Source organism: Somniosus microcephalus, chromosome 23 (assembly GCF_052327205.1).
Source record: "Somniosus microcephalus isolate GS21.2 chromosome 23, FLI_Smic_1.0, whole genome shotgun sequence".
NCBI classification, from domain to species: Eukaryota; Metazoa; Chordata; class Chondrichthyes; order Squaliformes; family Somniosidae; genus Somniosus; species Somniosus microcephalus.
In genome coordinates this window covers 30,900,895-30,916,158 of record NC_141009.1, presented here as the reverse complement: position 1 = coordinate 30,916,158, position 15,264 = coordinate 30,900,895, and the positions used below count along the sequence as shown (strand labels likewise).

The 15,264-nt window shown below is 39.8% G+C and overlaps 1 protein-coding gene across 1 annotated transcript in view; it reads left to right on the top strand.

Moving 5' to 3' along the window:
- The window catches only part of rbm18 (RNA binding motif protein 18), a 34,200-nt gene that overhangs the window by 11,235 nt on the left and 7,701 nt on the right, over positions 1 to 15,264 (top strand). Inside the window, exons 3-4 of the mRNA XM_085965723.1 lie at positions 7,412 to 7,538; positions 13,457 to 13,543. Coding sequence (XP_085821849.1) covers positions 7,412 to 7,538; positions 13,457 to 13,543 — 214 coding nt within the window. The remainder of the gene's footprint in view (positions 1 to 7,411; positions 7,539 to 13,456; positions 13,544 to 15,264) is intronic.

The following is a 15,264-nucleotide window of genomic DNA, read 5'->3' as shown; positions in this document are numbered from 1 at the left end:
CTCCGTTCAGTTGGGGGGGTGCGGGGAGAGGAAAGCCTTTCTTCAAACATAGATTCATAATTATCTTGTACCCTTTCCATTGCTCTAATATCCTTCTTGTAACTCCGTGCCCAAAACAATATAACTGGTCTAACCAACGTCTTGCACAAATTCAACATCAACACCACCTTGCTTTTGCATTCACTGTCCCTGTATATACCTGTGTAAAATCCTATTTGCTGCCTTTCATTGATCTATTGTACCAGCTTTTAAAGTTCTAAGTATTTGCACCCCTAGACATCTGTTTCTCCAGTCTGTTAAGAATCTTGCTGCTTAGGGTATATTAATTTTTGCAACACATTTCTATGCATTGAACTACATCTGCCACCTATCTTCTCACTCTCCTACCCTGTCTGTTCTCCTGCAATCTCTTGCATTCTTCTTCACAATTTACAATGCCCCCCCTAATCAGCAAATTTCTCTATTATTCCTCATGCCTATATCCCAATCTGAAAAACATTCATTTACCCCTCTACTTTCTGCTTTGTGTCCCATGGCTTACTCTCTTTCCATGCAGCTACATTTCCTTTAATGTTTGTACCTTAATTTTCACAGCAGGTTTCTTATGTGGCAGTTTATCATATGACTTCTGAAAATCCATATGCACTCCCTTTATCTGTAACTAATTTCTCCAAAAAATGCAATTAACGTGTCGAGCACAACTTGCACCTTAAAATGCACTGTCCCCGATTATCCCATGTTTTTCTCAACGTTCACTAATTGCATTCTGTGTTCCGGATTCTGGAAGTTTACCCACAACGGTCCTAAGACTAATTAGACAATAACTTCCTGAGCTTATATCTTTCTCCTCTTTTTGAACAAGGGTGTAATGTTTACCACCCTCTGATCTTTTGCACGTAAACAACATCCCAAAAAAACTGATTTAAAAAAAAAAAACTCATCATTTTAAGAATTTCCCAGAAGGTGTCAACATGAATTTGACTTCAGTCCTGCAAACGCTCATTGGATGCAATTACAGGAAACTTTCTGATATCCGGCACTGACGGGACCGAGCTGGTGCCGTACCATCAAAAGTGCCAGACATACCAGCATAATGTTGAAACATACGGAACTGAAAAGCTCCGTGTGAATCAACAAACCCTGTTGCTTAGCAACAGCTTCAAAACAGTCGGCTGCAGCTGCAAGCGTCTCTAGCTGAAGCTGCTGCTATAGCTACAGACCTTGCAGTGCCTGACTGGGGGAAAAAAAAGCAACGAGAACTAAAAAAACTTATAGAAAACGGCTCCTGATTTTTGCTGTTAGATCGAGTATTCCGGACATATAACCTCCGGATAAACCAAAGTTTCCTGTATTGCGTGGTGTGGAACTTAGCCATATGGACCAGATCAATCCTTGACCTCTGCTAGGTTATCCAATCACCACAGAGCAGCAGGGTGTCCTGCCTGGACCAGAGTGGGGAAGAATTAGGAGGCTCCCATATTAGATTGTTAACCAGCAATCCCTGCGGGAAATGCATGCTTGTGGATACCGGATGAAGAAAGGATAGGGCTCCGCCTCCTCTCCACAGTTGGAAATCTACATTACTGTCTTAAAGAGATGAAGGCTAGGGAGAGAAACTAAATTTGGAAAAATAACAAACAATGACACAAGGAACATTGAAAGATGCACAGAAGGGATTTCCGCCTTTTTAAGGCTTTCACATTTTTAATTTTGTGAAAATTGGTCACCTAAAAGCTGGGTGTATTAGAAAATTGGTGTGTATATTCTCTGTTTGTCAGCTTTGAATGAAGCCTATTGCATTTAGGTTTATACTGAAGATAATTGAAATAACTTGTGAATATGTGCTTTATTTTTTTTTTTGTGAAATCTTTAAAACCTCACATTTATACTTCAGTAACCAATCCACGTAGGAATAATTCCTGGAGCATGCCTGTTGTAACTTTTTCTTTTCTTGCTAAACTTTTAACTTTTGTGTGCATTTGCAGTAGTTTTTTAACAATTGCTTTTTTTTAACTGCCTGTAATCCAGGCAGCACTAGCATCTTCATTTCTACATCTATCAGCTATACTGAAACATTCCAAAGAAAGAAGAGCTTGCATTAATATTGTGCATTTCATGACCTTGGAACATCCTAAAGCGCTTCACAGCCAATTAAGTACTTTTGAAGTGTAATCACTTTTGCAATGTAGGGAAATGAGGCAGACAATTTACTTACAGCAGGGTTCCACAAACAGCAATGAGATAAATGACCAGGCAATCTATATTCTGATGGTTTGGGTTGAGGGATAAATGTTGGCCAGGACATCGGGAGTGCCCTGCTCTTCTTTGAGTAATGCTGTGGGATGATCTTTGTCCATCTGAGCGCGCAGACAGGCCCTCAGCTTAACATCTCGCCCAACAGACGGCACCTCCAACAATGCAGCGCTCACTCAATACCACTCTGAAGTATCAGCCTAGATTATGTGCTCAAGTCTCTGGAGTGGAGCCTGAGCCCATGACCTTCAGACTCTGAGACGAGAGTGTTACCACTGAGCCAAATCTGACACCCTGTAAGTAGCAATTTTCTTTTGTTTCAGGCATTCTTTAAATAACACCTATCCATGATGGCAGGTGAAATTTAATTTTGATTTAAGTTCGAATAACAAAAATAAGATTAAAAAAATGTAAGCAGTAGGAATTGGTGTTCCCTGTCCAGAAATATTTAGCTAATTATTGTCTCTTACTTGCGAACTTGCTGAGTGGGAAGGGCGCTGCCTGGTGTAGTTCATAGAATCATAGAAGTTTACAGCACAGAAGGAGGCCATTTGGCCCATTGCATCTGTGCCAGCCAAAAAAGAGCCATCCAGCCTAATCTCACTTTCCAGCTCTTGGTCCGTAGCCCTGTAGGTTATGGCTCTTCAAGTACATAGCCAAGTACTTTTTTTAATGCGATGAGGGTTTCTGCCTCTACCACCCTTTCAGGCATTGAGTTCCAGTTTCTCCTCAACTCCTCTTTAATCCTTCGAACAATCACTTTAAATCTATGCCAGCTGGTTATTGACCTCTCTGCTAAAGGAAATAGGTCCTTCCTATTCACTTTATCTAGGCCCCTCATAATTTTATACACTTCAATTAAATCTCCCCTTCTGTTCCACAGAAAGCCATACGGATCAGAAGATGCTAGGTTTGGTTCAGAGTTAGCGGATCTCATCTGGGGTGATGCTATAATGTCCTTCATCACAAGATAATTATGGATGACCAAGGCCATTTGGCCTATTTTAATTTAAACATTCCCTAAAGACACCCTAATGTTGCGCCCAATTGTTTTTTAAATGGTTCCAGGGTTTTCAAAAACAACAGCTTGCGTTTATATAGCACCTTTTAACTAGAAAAATGTTCCACAGCATTTCACAGAGGTGTAATCAAAAAATGGACATCAAGCCCAAGTTGATATAGGAGGGTTGGTCAGAGGTGGATTTTAAGGCGGGACGTAAAGGAGGAGAGGGACGTGGAGAGGCAGAGAGAGAGAACATTCCATCGCTATATTAACACTGCTGTCATTGCAAATTGGTCTTCGATTCTTCAAAGAGTAACTGCAGCTATGACGGTTATTAAGAGCAATGTTGGTTGTTCTGATATTTGTTAAATACTCGAGTTCTTTCGAAAAGCCTTTTTTGTGCAAATATTGTACAACTTGGCACTGCTCCATAATCTCTTTTAAATGTGGAAGTTTTTGTAAATTTTGTCTGCTCCAACAGCTTATATTTAGGTGTGTTGTATAAATGTTAGAAGAACTCCCTCCATAAAATGCTAGACAGGTCATTTTTGAAAATACAGGAAACTTTCTGGTATCCGGCACTGACGGGACCAAGCTGGTGCCGGTCGATCAACACTGCCGGAGAAACGAGCGCTCTTGTTAAAACATACGGAGCTCCGAGCTCCGTCTGAAGCAACAAACCCTGTTGCTTGCTTCAAAACAGTCGGTGCAGCTTGCAAGCGTCTCTGTAGCTAAGCAACAGCTTCAGCTAGATGCTTGCAGAGACAGAAATGGAGAAAAAAAGCAACTAAAAGTAAAAAAAAAGTTATCTGAACTGACTCCTGAATTTTGCCGGTGGACAGAGCGTTCTGGACATTTAACCTCCATTTTAAACGAAAGTTTCCTGTAGTGCTTCTGAACTCCATACGGAAACCCTGTGGGAGGGGGGGGGGGTGGGGGGAACTAAAGGAAGACAGAAATAGATCTCCCATGCTGTGGCTCACCATTGTTGATGAGCAGGACTGAGAGCACAGATGGGCCAAGTTCCTGCCTCTTTGCAGCTTGTGCCTGGTGGCTGACGTCAAGGGCTGTTTTCATTTTTAAATAATATTAGTTTGAGTAGGAAAGCCCAACATCCCCAAGAAGGACTAGCAGTGCAGGGCCAGAAAGGTCAAGGTGGGAACAGGCCTGGGAAGAGAGAAGACCCGAGTGGCTGCCATTACAGGAAGAAGAAATCTGAGTCCCATGGACCAATCCAATTGCTAAAAGAGCAGAGGGTCATCGTTGTCTGGAAAAGTAATGGCATTGGTCATGTGATTCCCACACAAGTTTCTAATTGCTGGAAGGCGATGCAGACTCTGGGCCAATGGAATGGTCAGACAATAATAGACGAGTAGATCTCCTGTGATGTTGCTGTGTGCCCCTGATCTCTGTTTCTTCTGTGTGCAGTGAGCTTTCTCTTTCTCTGACCCCTTTTATTTCATTATCTATCTCTCCCTCTGTCCCCTCCTCCGATTTCCTTTCTGTTCCTTGATTTGTTTGTGTGATCTTTTATCTTCCTTATGTCTCTTTGTTTGCCCTAATCTGTATCGCCAGTATCTTTCTATATCGCCATCTCTTCTAAAAATGTGTCACTACTCTGACTTGTTACCTGTAAATCTGGCTGTCCTTCGTTAACTCCTCGCTCCCATATTTTTTTGTGTGTATGATTATCTCTATAACAATTCTATCTTGCAATCTGTGTGTTTGTATATTATGAACATTTGTCTACTCCCTGTTTTTTTTTAAACCGGTGGCTTGCCTTCTCTCCTTTCTTGCAGTTTTTGTTTCCCCATCTGTTTTCTAAATGCCTGACTCTCTCAACCCGAGCTCGCTCTTTCTGCCCACCCCATCCCCCCCGGCTTCTGATCTCCTCTGCCATGCATGCAGTCTTTCTGTAGTTTTTATTAAAATATGACGCAAGCCATAAATCAATGGATGTAAAATTCGGTCTGTCTCTGCAGACTCTTGACACCCTTATCTGTACTTTGTGTTGTGCATTCCTCGCAGCTTTTTAAGCCTTAAGCTCCCTTTGGGAAAACTACAAATTTGCCCAGCCTTAGTGGGTGGTGATTGGGAAGGGTGAGCACCTCTGTACATGAAGGTCACTGCTAGAGGGAAAATAAGGGAAGCTGTTAATATACCCACCAAACCTACTGCATCCGGATTATCAACACTGTCAGACTGTTTAAGTCAAGGGTACGGTTTGATTCTAAGCAAGAGAATGGGAATCCTTTGTACACTAAGAATGGAGGAAAAACCACAAAAATAAGGTTACTTTAATTGAAATTTGTAACGTCTGTTTATTAGGAAGGTCATGTCAGCCAGGGTAAAATGAGGAGTCATATTAAATGTGATGTTTGGCTGATTTTTTTTCCACCACCAGCTTTCAGTATAGATGTGTTATCAACATCCCAGTTAAGGCTTTTGCATTGTGATACTGAAAAGTTATAGAAAATTGCTGTCTAATGGCTGAAGGACATATTCACTACAATAGCTTTTTAAAATTAGAGGCTGATAAGTGTTTTTGAAACCTGGCAGCGAATTGTGTGGAAATGGCATGTTTGATCGACAAGCTGTGTTTGCAGCTGTTTAATCCATTGCTGCTGTTGACCATGTCCTGGAAACACGAGATTGGACCTGAAAATCAGTAGCTGTACTCAACACAAAAAAAAAAAAAATATTTTTAACTCGTTCTTCCAGAAAGATTTGGACATGGGGATGTCAGTGGACTGGTTTTATTAGATTGTAACTGTGTCTTGTTTCTCTCTGTCAAACTGTTATTGGCAATGGAATAGGAGGGGTACTGCCAGTTTTTGTGCACTGTTGTTGCCGTGCTCGTCTGCAGGATCAAAGGCTAGTGACAAACCTTTTGCCAAGGTTCACCAAGACACTTTTTGTTCAATGCAACAACAATCCAATGTGTCTTGTTTTATGTTGCAATGTATAAACAGTAGTGGGGGGTTTTTGGTGGGGGGAGGGGGCAACAAGAGGAAATGAGTTGAAAATAGTCTTGAGTTGAAATGTGCAGAATCCCAAACTTGATGCTACTCAAAAACCAAAACAGTCTGAAGTCTTGGCAAGTGTAAATGCCCTACTTCTTGTTTGAAGGGAGAGAAAAAGACTTTCATTTCTATAGAGCCTTTTACAACCTCAGGACGTCCCAAAGCACTTTACAGCCAATGAGGTACTTTTGAAGTGTAGTCACTGTTGTAATGTAAGAAACGCAGCAGCCAATTTGCACACAGCAAGCTCCCACAAACAGCAATGCCCAGATAATCTGTTTTTGTGATGTAGTTTGAGGGATAAATATTGGCCAGGACACCAGGGAGAACTCCCCTGCTCGTCTTCGAAATAGTGCCATGGGATCTTTTACGTCCACCTGAGAGAGCAGACGGGCCTTACGCCTCATCCAAAAGACAGCTCCTCCGACAGTGCAGCACTCCCTCAGTACTGCACTGGAGTGTTAGCCTAGACTTTTGTGCTCCAGTCTCTAGAGTGGGACTTGAACCCACAACCTTCTAACTCCGAGGCAAGAATGCTACCCACTGAGCCACGGCTAACACCGCAGAAAGGAGATTACGTGCAAGGGTATCTGTCAATCATTTTACTGCCAACTTGCTAGCAGGAAAAAGTACAATAATTATTTTTCCCTTGTCATGCTATCCTTAGCACGTATTCCCTTTCTCTGCCCATTTGGTTAGGTTTTAAAAAAAATCTTTCCCCATTCTTTTACACTTCAGTATGCTTTCCTGTCACTAACCACCCCATCCTGTGACATCCCCCATACAGTACCTATGCTGCTAACATGCCTGCTCTGGTCATTGCACAGTTGCCTGAATCATACTTGAGCCTGTTATCTGATGAACATACATAGCATAGTGCTGATCCCTCACACATGACAAGAGGTTCCTGTAAATTAGTATTACCTGAGCTTAACAAAATGTTCCAGCTTTGCCCTAAATAGAGCCTTCAGTAAACACAGAAAACCACCGATTTGAATTTACAATTCAAGCTTTATACTGTGTGGGTTTACTCAAATTATGTGTGGATATACAGGTTTCTTCGATAGTGCTAATATTCAATTCTGACTCAACAACCGCAATCATATTAACAGCATTCCCACCTGTTTTACAGATATAACCTTCTAAAGCTACTGCAGAAATTTGGAAAAGTAAAGCAATTTGACTTTCTGTTTCACAAATCGGGTCCACTTGAGGGGCAACCTAGGGGCTACTGCTTTGTCAACTTTGAGACAAAAGAGGTAGGTATTTTTTCCAAAGGTAATATTGTTTTGGGGCCACTAAAGATTCAGATCAATCATTGCTTTTTAATTCATTACTTATGTTGGTTCTACTTACTTGGAATTAAAGAAGTCTGGTTCATAATACTGTTGTACCTGGACTTAAAACTTGACTGCATTAATAGTTAGTGTTAAGTGAAGCCCCAATCCAAGAATTGCTCCAATTTTATTTAACTAGGGAGCTGCATAGTTTTTTTCATATACCTGCTTTAATGTGCATATTTAATGCCATTCATTTTCTCCATTTTAATTTCCCATCTACCCATCTTCTCACCATGTTCTTCAATCCCTTCTCTTGCCACAGATCGATCCAGTTGTCTCCTCCACCCACTTATTCACATTAATGGCCTCCCCAAACCAGCCTCGGACTTCACCCTTTGCACTGTCATTTTTATTAGTCCCCTAGTATTGGAACAATTTGCCAGCAACAACTTTATCAATCACCCCTCATAATCCTGAACACTTAATTAAGTCAGATAATCAACTAATGTCCTAAGCTTTAAGTAGGTCACGCTTTGTATGTTCTGTCACGCACCAAAGCCCCATACCTATTGGCTTAGCTTGTACTGAAATGGCTCGTACCAGGAAATTAAAAAAAACAACACAGCTCCCAGCTTTGAGAACAACCAGCAAGATGACCTGTACAGACTTCTGTAGACACAGCATTTTCATACCATCGCAAGGGGGGAGGGGAATGAATGTACAAAATCTCGATAATTAAATGTTAAGTTTAATTAGCCAAATACCATCTTAGCCTACACCATATACTGTATGCTTTCTAATTTGTAATGACGTGATGCTTGAAACTTGCTGCTTTAATATCACTCCCTTAGAACCTCTTGAATTGAGATTCATTTTTATAGCGTGTTGTGAATGTTTATTACTCTAGTGACAAAATTTGTGGTGTTTTCCTTTTTTAAAAAAAAAAAAACACTCAACTAGCTACCTGCTCATTTCTTTCAAATCTCACGGAACATTATTGAGTACAGTGTTTGTAGTGAGATTTTATTTTTGACTTGCATCTAGTTTAACATTTAATACTGGAATTAACACAAAATTCAGTCTATGGATGTTTGAAAATGAGTGCAAGTCATGTTGCACCCCATACCTGCAGGGATTAATAAAATATTAATATAGAAACCAGTTCCTTTTTATATTTTCACAAACCACTAGTGTACAAGTTTAGAGATTCTGTAAACCATTGGTTTGGAAAAGGTTTCAAATATTATTAGAACATAGTAGCAGCAAAGGAAAATAAAGACCAGATGACCTTTGCAGTGAACATGAGGGGAAAACTCCTGAGCCAGTCTGTTTACCAGTCAACTGTACAGCCCTTAATAATTGGTGACCTTGGGTGCCCTCCCTCAGGTATTTTTTCTCTATCAACTTCACTTCCTCTCACATGCTAATAAGGTGTATTTAGCATTTTCCTTCAAAGAAAGAAAACCTTCAAATCAAAAACAGCTTTGGCTGTGAAGGGCAACCAGTCTTGTTTTGAATGTTGCTTTATATTTACCATATTGTTTAAATGAGACTTGGTAGTTATGTTGTGCTAACTTTGTACGTTTGAGACCTGTTTTCAGCAAGTGTAGGTATAAAAGCCTGTTGTGTTTAAAAGCAAAAGATACAATTCACTAGCTTGCAGTCAAGTTGGTAGGTTGCAGGAGTGGCTCCCAACGTTTTGTACGGTGGAGTATTTGGAACTGACCTGTCGCATACATCAGTCGGTACAAGTTAAATCGTACTTTTTTTTTTTTCCTTGGCATCAATTCAGCCCAACACGTCTGTGCCTTTTTGGCTGGATCTGAGCCCAATCTACCTATTTTCTTGTCTTATCCTTTGAGCCCTATTCAGAAATGCCTTCAGTTGCTTCTTGACATAACTTATACTATTTGCCTCAATGGTCTTCCCAGGTGACTTATTGCACCAGTTTTTTACTAACATCTTTTGTGTGAAAACATTCTTCATGAAGACCCCCTCCCCTTTTCTTTAATATTTAACTGTGTCTCTAGTATTAAACAAATTGCCTTGATCAGCTTTGTCAGTCCCCTTCAGAATTCTGAAAAATATAATTTGGTCACCTTGAAGGCTCTTTTCCAAAGAAAACAAGCTGAACTTCCTTTCATTTAGAACTTGGATTCCTCATTCCTGGAATTATCTGGGTTGGTTGTCCTGGACCCCCCTCGAGGGCAACAAGTGATTAAAATATTTAAGGTGGCATTTGCCTAATTATACGTTGCCCTATTTGCAAAGACTATCACAGCATAGAAATAGGCCATTTGGTTCATCAAGTTAGTGGTTATTTCCTCTACCAGTGTCATCCTCCTTGCTCTCCATACCCTTTTAATATTCTTTTTCAAACAATTATCTAATTCCCTTTTTTAAAAGAATTTTTGAACATTGACTCAACAATGATCTGTGACAGAGCATTCTATATTGTAACCATTGTCTGAGTAAACCTCCCTTTTTTAATACCTTTTGTGATCACTTTAAATTTCTGCCCGCTTGTTAACTGTCTTACTGAGCTGTAAAAACAATCTATTGCTATTTACCTTTCTCATAGCCCTTCATAGTCCTGAAGCCCTTTATTGGGTGACACCTTAACCTTTGCAGCTTTAGTGAAAAAGCCCAAACTTCTCAAGTCTCTCCTCATAACTCTACCTCCTCATCTAGTGAAACTACAATGCACCTTTCCTATTACTTTTATATGGTTGCCATTCTCGGGTACCCAAAACTGTACACAGTACTCCCAAGTACAGTCTAACTATGGTCTGGTACAATTCCAAATATTATCTCCTTGCTCTTGTATTCTGTACCTCAAGACATACCATGGATTCATTTTTTTTATGGCCTTGTGTACTTGTGCTCCACCTTTTTCAGGACCTGTATATCTGCACAACAAGGTTCCTGTGCTCCATTTAAAATTTTACCATTTTTAAGGTGTGTATTTGCTTTCCTTATTCTTCCAAAATGTATTGCTTCACATTATTCTACTTTGAACTGCATCTGCCCATTCTCTGACCCGTTCTATATCCTACTCTTTTTTTTTTTCTATGTCCTCCTACAGTCTTTCACAACCTACAGTGCAATTTGGTGTCATTAACAAATTTCAATATTGGTCCGTCAATCCCCGAGTCCAGATCATTTATTTATGCAGTAAATAAGAGCAGAGCCAACACCAATCCATGTAAAATACTACTCACCACGTCTTTCCAGTCACAGAAAGCTTGTTTACTCCTACCCTCCAACTACCTCTTCATGTGGCTACATTTCCTTTAATTCCATGTGCCATTATCTTTGCCATCAGTCTTTTATGTGGTACCTTTTCAAATGCTTTTTGAAAATCCATATCGACCATATGTTGTACCACATCCACTACATTTTCTTTTTTTTATCCTCTGTCATTTTTTCAAAGAATTCTAATAAGGTTGGTCAAACGCAACCTTTGGCCATCTGCACACAGTGGCAATGCCTCCAGTTTCTCCACATGCTTAGTATAATGTATAGACGAGTAGTTTACCAACAACTAAGGTCGGACTAACTGGGCTGTAATTTTCTGGCTTATCTCCGCCTCCTTTTTTGAAGGACTCTAGCACAACTTACCGTTCCCCAAATATTTTGGAAAATTATAGTCAGCCTCTGTTATTTCTTGGCCAGTTTCTCAATGAACGAATGTAAGCCAGCAGATCCTGGTGATTTGTCTACCTTGAGTTTGGGTAACTTCTTTGTCTATCTCTTTATTAAATATAATAACCACCAGCTGTTCTCCAATTCTCAATATCCACCTCCTCTGTAAAACTGATGCAATGTATTTGCTTATTATGTCTGCCATCCCCCTACTCTTCACAACAAGCTTACCACCTTCGTCTCTTAATATTCCTATCTGAATACCTTCTTACCACTAATGTATTGGCAAGTTCTTCAATTTTTAATGTTGAGGGATTAAAAACAAGTGAGCTGATGAATTACTAGCTGTTGGCCCCGTGAACTCTAGGCCACGGAAATCCTGGCTGCTGCTGCTTTTTGCATTTCTTTAGCGCTGGCTATTTTCCCCGACATTTCTAATTTTAAAAACGTACTGGCTGCAGCTTCACCTTTTTTTAAACGGTGAAAATGACATCTTGACAGAATTAGAAGTTTAGCATTGGTGGTCCACTCAGAATTATTTCTATTGGATTTGTTCTGTAATGATGACTAAAAGCAGCAAGGCATAAAGGAAGCCTCCTTCTTAACTATTCTCAATTTCCCTACATTAAGCAGCACCACTGAGAAAAATGGCTTGATTCCCCAAGCTGTCAAAGCAAACTGATTTTGCGAATCCAATAAGAAACTTGCAGTACTGGCCCAAACTCAGCGTGCTATAGGCTGAATGGTATGATGCAGAGCCTTGTTGTTTTACTCTGGGGAAGGGTCTGAAATCTAGTAACTTCACTATTTGTTTTAAATTAACGGGATAGATAATGTATAGATTCCAAGTAGAGAGCATATATGATCTTTTATAAAACTAGATTTTAGAGTCTAATTTTAATACTGTCTCATGCACTATTCAGAATATACTTAATATAAAATAGCAGTTGAGCTGGAGTGTTGTATATCTGGCCTGGAGTGTATCCAAGCTGTAACAATTAAGGGGGTTAAGATGACATCCTAAATGGTGATTGAACCTCAAGTGGCTTGTAAATGTTGTCTGAGTAGCATGATTCTGTTTCAGCTCACAACTGGAGTGTTTTGTATAATCAAATGGTTGGGCTTTTCCTATACTTGCAGTCGTTACTGCACTGGAAAGTACACTGAAAGTAGCCACCCGAGGATGCTAGAGATTGTCACCTGTCCAGATTGAGTTAGCATCCTGTTGCAGTGGAAGTTTTCAGGTATATTCCATCATATGACACATGGCCAGTGATCGAGGAATGGTGTTGGGACATAGAAAATTTGCTTCGCTAATTTTGTTTTCATCACCTAAAGTCATGTGTTTATTTTAGTTTACAATAGTTTGACCTGCAATTGAATTTTTTAAGTGATTATTTAATGATTATCATTGTGATGGAAACATTGTTCTAGTTCTAGGACAAACTGAAGTTGATTTAAAATACTAAATAGTATAGCCCTCAATAAATTGTACATGAATAGGTTTTCAGCTTACAGTGCCATGCTGTTGTTTTTCTTAGCGCATTTTTGAATCATTTTTGTTTCTGAAATCATCTGTCAAAACACTTCCTGTGTAGATTTACAAAATGCCTTCTCATAAGTGTACTGATAACATTTTGGATCTGTAGAGCTACATAATTCCTGCCAGCCCCCTCAATGCTTTATGCACTTTAACTTACTAGAAAGATAGAACTTGTGTGTATATATAGCTCCTTTTACAACTTCAGGATGTCTCAAAGCACTTTACTGCCAATGTAGTACTTTTGAAGTGTAGTCACTGTTGTAATGTAGGAAATGTGGCAGCCAATTTACGCAGAGCACGGTCCCACAAGCAGCAATGAAATAGATGATCTGTTTTAGGTGTTGATTCAGGAATAAATATTGGCCAGGACATTGGGAGAACTCCCATGCTCTTCTTCAGATAGTGCCGTGGAATCTTCTACATCCACCTGAGAGGGCCTCGGTTTAACGTCTCATCTGAAAGTGCAGCACTCCCTTAGTATTGCACTGAAGTGCCAGCCTAGATTATGTACTCAAATCTCTGGAGTGGGGCTTGAACCCTCGACCTTCAGACTCCGCGGCAAGGCTGCTACCACTGAGCCAAGGCTGACGCCTACTAAAGCTAATGAGTTATTCAAATAACTAGACATCGGTGTTGAGGTTTTCTAAGAAACAAATGTTGCCTATTCAAACACTATTAACTTAGTTTCCCCCTTGTTTTATTTTTCTAGGAAGCCGAGCGAGCCATTCAGTGCTTAAATGGCAAGCTTGCTCTCTCTAAGAAACTGGTAGTGCGTTGGGCACATGCACAAATGAAGGTGAATACTGTTGCTGAACTTTTCTCAATTTGTCATAAATATATAAAAGTCTTATCCTGTAGATTTTTGAGATGGGATTTAAGATTTAAAAGTGCAGTCTTTAGTTTTGCTTTTCTGGACTATAATTTTATAGTCACTGAGTGCTTGCATTAACCCTTATCCTGCTGAATGAACAGAAGCTCCATATGGTTAGCACTATAAATGCTGTAACATGTGCCATTAAACAATCCCGATCTTTTCTTCAACCCTCTTGTCAGTACTTTATATACTTCAGGTTTTAATTTTGTAAGCATTTCTGATATCTATCCAAAAAGAAAATATAACAATTCCTACCTAAATATCTATCAGTTTGACATCCCAATGGGAGTATCTTACTTTCCCAACATTATTTAAACTACTTCAGGCCTCTTTGTTAGCTGAACTTCTATTTTTGATGTTGGAAGACTTTTGCACTCAAACATAGGATTACATAGAATATACAGGACAGAATATACAGGACAGAATATACAGGACAGAATATACAGCACAGAATATACAGCACAGAAACGGACCTGTCGGCCTTTATGCTTCACTCGAGCCTCCTCCCATCCTTCCTCATCGAACTCTTATCAGCATAACCCTCTATTCCCTTCTCCCTCATAGGGTTATCTAGCCTCCCCTTAAATAGTTCTGAGTTACAAGCGATCTGTAGATGGGGGAGATATGTGCTGCCACCCTTGTCTAGTGTCTCATGGACAGAACAATTTCATTCATGAAATATATATGGAAATTTAGTCGTTGTGGAAAATTCTACCCAAAATGTCCAGGTCTTTCAGTACTGGTCATCTGTCCAACAGCTGTGACTAACATTGTATACTGCAACAGTGCATTATACTGACTGTAGCACATTGCTGTCTGGTGTGTGCCAAAGTGAGTAAGTTCAGACGAGGCTCTTATCGCAATGAATTTTCAGATTAAAACTGTTGAAGTAAGAACATGGGAATGTGTCACAATGAGTTGTGTAGCTGGTCACGATCTTAGTCTGCATTGTGGAGGAGAGGAGGAGGAACTGGTCTTGTACCTTTTTTAAATCAATGAAGTTTTCCAATTGATTAGTTCTGGTTCTTAAAAGGTTAACTCAGGGTTGAAATGGAGAAAGTGAGAGAGCAGCTCTAGTTCCTTTCAACAGACTCCCACCAAAGATTGTTTTTGTCATGTTCAGTATTGTTGATTGCAGTAGTCATATAGGCTGATTAATTTATCGAACTATGCTAATTTCTGTTTGAGTGCTGTCGTAAATAATGGGGAACATTGTATAGTGTTCTAATTATGACCTATAACTTGGGTATGTTGGGGATCCTGGCTAGTTTCATGAAAATTGCATGGGTAAGGAGCAGTTAACAGCTGCAGGACATTTCAAAAGTTCCGCCGAGAAAGTAAGTTTGAACAACTGCCAAATAAAACATTTCTGAGGAAGCCGAACATGCTGATGCCGTTCCAGGAGGCCCTACAACGCAGGACTAGGAGCAGGGACCCTAACTTTCATATTTCAGGGTGGGGAAGCCAGTAGCTAAACTCAAAATTCCAGCTTGCATTTTGATGATAACTATTGTAACCAGTTTTTCATATCTTTTGCTTAAACACTAAGATGTACATTTCAGTTAGACACATCATTAGGGTGTCTTTACTCATTCATTAATTGTGTTCTGTCTTTTTTCTTGTTCCAAAATAATTACATGCAA